The sequence below is a fragment of the Drosophila erecta genome, unplaced genomic scaffold (assembly GCF_003286155.1).
Source record: "Drosophila erecta strain 14021-0224.00,06,07 unplaced genomic scaffold, DereRS2 tig00000000-arrow-pilon, whole genome shotgun sequence".
NCBI classification, from domain to species: Eukaryota; Metazoa; Arthropoda; class Insecta; order Diptera; family Drosophilidae; genus Drosophila; species Drosophila erecta.
The window spans coordinates 907,400-911,679 of NW_020825194.1; the positions used below are offsets into that span (position 1 = coordinate 907,400).

Consider the following 4,280-nt stretch of genomic DNA (forward strand, 5'->3'; position numbering starts at 1 on the left):
TCGCTTGTTTTCCCTCCATGGAGTGCGTTTCATTTAAATTTTTTGCCATTTTTAGGCAGTTTTATGCTTGGCAAAGTCAACAACTGGCGAACAGATTCTATGGAAAATCATTTCAATTTCTCTAACAAATTTCCATAGATTCGGGCCAGGTCTGTCGGTCTGTCTGTCTGTCTGTTATTTCGGGCGCTTCTTTTGCACAGAATCGACAGAGGCTTAACCCACCAAAGATTCCATTGAGGTGAGGCTTTAATGAAGCCAAATCACTTGTCTATCCATAACAGAGGGTTCCCAATAAAAACTCGCCTTGCTGCATAAGTAAACAGAAATTTGCTTATTTCTCCTCGAGCTGGCAATAAATTACTCCGGCAGATAAAAGTAATTCGAGAAGAATAATTGAAATTGTAATTGTCGCCGGCGATGGAGTCGCCTTCCCAGACTTTATACTCAATTTTGCACCATTGATTTCGGGCAGCTGCGACCGAAGTTTGTTTGCTTCTGGGTGTTCCCTTTTTTCTGCCAACTCTGCATACGACAAAATAAAAGATAATGTTGATGGTAAGTGCTGCACAGAAAGAAATTATATTACTCATTTTTTTGTTACTTTACTTGATTCGTTTAAGTGGGTGTCCTAAGGCACGCAGTAAATCCCATTATCTTTCAACTTACAAATGGAGTTTGCATACCTTTAGACACCCATTAAGGTCAAAACCCCTTTGACAAGGCATCTTTTTTTTTGTGTGTACACTCTTCTTGCGAACGCCGGAATCTGTGGCCCATAACTGGACGAGTGACCCATGCCCCATTCGGGCAACTGGCCAGCCGGGAAATGTGGCAAGTGGCCGGCGCTAATGTCACCGTCTGGGCCTTTTTGGCAACTAGCAACCTCGCCAATTGGCAATCGTACGTGAGTTCTGTTTATTTTTTATTTTTATGCGACAATGGCAATGCAAAGTAAGTGCACTCGAGTTGCTTGGAAGGTACACACAGGGTCCGAAGGATGTGCATAAAAATCAGTGGGCTTTAAAGTTAACGATGCATCTCGCTCAATTACGGCAGTATAAACAACTTCATCGGCCGCTCCGCTTCCGCATCCGTTTCCGGTTCCGCTACCTGCGTCCGGATTTGGACGTGGATGTGGGCGAGCTCGGCCCGCAGCTCCGCGCGGCATGCCTGCCATAATTGTTTGGCTAGAAAAAACAAGAGCTCGCAGATGCCAATCAGCGAGAAACCGGCTATAATGCCGCAGATGTTGCCAATTGTACCTGGCACGGGAACAACCATAAATGGGTAAATGCTGGGTGAGATATGCAAAGCGACCATACTCACTGAAGGTCTCGTACCAGGCGCTCTTAATAATCTGGCGAAAGTATTGAATGTGCGTTTCGGCAAAATAAATACGCACCACGGCCAGCTCGGCGGGGGAGGATGAGCCGTGGACTGGGCCCTTTCCGGATCCGGAACTCAATGCTGGGCCGTAACTGTTATTGGCACGCGGCTCGGGATTGCTTCGCCTGCAATATGAAAATCTTTTACGACGGCAAGGAGTCAGGAAAGCCTGCCAGTGCTGGCAGAATATTAAGGACTCATGTGGTTGGGGCGATAAATTATCTGTAGAACTCTCAAAATAAATGCTTTTTTTGGGAAATACATATTTGTTTCCTAAAACGCGAATTCTTGAGCCATAAATAAATTGCTAATATTACAATTTGAATTTGAAATCTGTGAAAGCTTGCCATCTGTTCTTTCTAGGCCAGCAGATGGTAAGTACAAACTAGGTTTCTACAAAAAATGAAATACTTTTGAAGTGCGACTTTAAAGGGGCAGCACTGCAGCTCACAACTGGAAATGGAAAGGAGTGTGAGCCAGCGACCGGCTCCATATGGAAATTGAAAAGAAAGCCCGGCATGGGAAATGAGTTGGAGGCACAACGGAGTCGCAATTTGCACCGCAGCGAACTGAATCCGCTTTGGCCAGTGGACTTACGCAGGACCCTTGATCTGGCTGGGAGTGGGCAGGCCCAGTGTCATGGCTCCCCGGACACTATAGCGAGTCTCCGTGCAGGAGGCCAGGCAGAGGGGGCAGTAGAGGGCGTCCTGCAGTTCGTGCTCCAGGCCCGTCACGTTCTCCCGACTGGTGATGACGTTCAACCACTTGACTGGCGGGAGGAGGCGAGAGGAGACATTTATTCAATGAATTCGCGATTCGCGATTAACTCCACTTAAAACCCACACTCGTAGCGCTTGAGACAAGCCAGGTGCTGCAGAGTGCAGTAGATCCTCTTCTCGCTCCCATCGATGTATCTGTGGGGCAGGCTGAACGGAACGCACTCGCACAGGCTGACCACACTTTGGGCCCTGCAGGCGGAGATGCACTTGCTGAAGGTATAATGCCGGGCGAAGATCCACGGCATCTCGTTCTCAAACAGGCACTTGCGCTGGAATTAAGGAAAACGATTCGCGGGCAGGCCGTGGGAAAAAAGCAAATAAATTAATTATACTGTGCACCTACCACCGACGGGCTCATGCTGCGCGCTTCGGGCAGAGTCTCAAAAATCTTAGCCCTCACCGGCAGCAAGGTGTTAAAGCCGGTCTCGGCCACGCGCTCAGCCACTCCTCCGGAAAAGGGATCCGGATAGCTGTGCGGCTCGTAAATGGAGATCTGAGAACGCTAAGTAACTAGAGGGAGCGATAGCTTTAGTATTACCCACCACAAACCCATTGTGGCCGTTAATCTTGTAGAAGTTGTCACTGCTGCAGAAGCCATGGCTGGTCAGGGTCGTCTCAAACTTAGCCATGCAGTCGAACAGACGCCCGGCAATCCGGCAGCTCACGAACATATCACTGCAGTTCGGTGTGAGGGCGCTCATCCGCTTCCTGGTATTGAAGAAGAGCTCCTCCTCACCCGTATCGAATCTGTCCAGGAAGCTCTGGAAGCGCAGAGCATTGTCTATGTCCATCAGATCCGAGGGATCGTAGTACATATACATGAAGGCTTTCAGTTGGCCGTAGAAAAAGCCGGCATTGCGCTGCTTTGGATCTTTGCCACTTCTGCAAATAATATACAAATGCAATCATTTAACGTCGTCTTCGGGGATGTAGGTTCCAAACTACACCCACAGATTGTGGGCATATTGCCAGGCCGCACGTTGGGAGATGCGGTTCAAGCTGCACACGGATATGGCCGGGAACTCCACCTTCCAAATGGGATACATCGGATGGTACATGGTGGTCACCAGGGCGTCCTGCTCGTTGGTGTAGGTGCCCCAGAGGAATGCAATTAGGACGGTCAGCGCGGTTATGTGGAAAACGAACCAAAAGAAACTGCGGGTGCACGGAAAAATAATATGATGTTTAATTTGATTCATAGGAAGTGTAAGTATTAGGAATATTAAAGGTGATAGAAATATTTGTGTTCATTTTATGAGATATGTGATAAGTGAAATCCAAACTTTTTTGCCTGTGTAGCTGGCGGATTCGGGTAATGGCTAATGCTAATTGAAAAAGGCCATCGACCATCCGGATGTGGCTGACCACCTACCGCTCCTGAATCCGCCGACCGGACTCCACTAATTTGCTGTAACAATGGAACGACAGGTTCTGCAGCAAATCCTTTAAAGCTGCGGCAAATGACAATTTTCGCGTATCCTCCGCGGAAGTTCCAGGTAAGTGGCTCGATGGCAGTGTGGCTATGGGTGGGCAGCGAGCTACCCTTCCGGGATTGGGTATCCACCAGGCAGCGCGACCCACCGCCAAGCGAAAGGGCTTCTGATCCAAGGACTCCATTGCAACTGGCATTGTTCTTGCGAGTACGGGCCGATTTTAATGAAAATTTCGCAGTCATGTCGTGCGTGTTGTTGTAATTAGGCCTGGTGCTCCAACTTATTGCCAACAAATTAACTGCGACATGGCACGTGGTGTTCGCTGGGCCAGGAGGCCAGGAGGGCCTGCTCTCGATTCGTCTTGGCAATTTCCCTTAATTGTCAACAATTTAAAACGAAATTAGTTAAATGCGCGTTAAATGTCAGCCAGCGGAAACATCATCATCATCAGCAACAGCAGTAGCAAGTTCGTCCTTGTTTCGTGCCCCCCAAAAAAATCGTATTCCCTCCCCCTTCGGATTATGAGCTGCGTAGGCAAACGAAGGGCAATTTCCGGTGGTGGCCATAGAAATACAGATTCTTCCGAAATTCCCAAGATTAAGTAGAGACAAATTGCAGGAAATATTTAATTAGAGGTTAGTCTAAGCTGGAACTGACCTCTACTCCGCTCCAAAAATGGATC

At 48.3% G+C, this 4,280-nt stretch overlaps 1 protein-coding gene across 1 annotated transcript; it reads right to left on the bottom strand.

The window, feature by feature from the left end:
- Positions 1–1,047: 1,047 nt before the first annotated feature.
- On the bottom strand, positions 1,048–3,794 carry LOC6554850. Its single transcript, XM_001981058.2, has 8 exons — positions 3,538–3,794; positions 3,117–3,320; positions 2,715–3,047; positions 2,509–2,635; positions 2,230–2,434; positions 1,984–2,155; positions 1,327–1,511; positions 1,048–1,262 (listed from the first exon to the last, which is right to left on the bottom strand). Exons 1-8 carry the CDS (start codon positions 3,792–3,794, stop codon positions 1,048–1,050), a joined length of 1,698 nt encoding a protein of 565 aa, XP_001981094.2.
- Between the last annotated feature and the right edge of the window lie 486 nt (positions 3,795–4,280).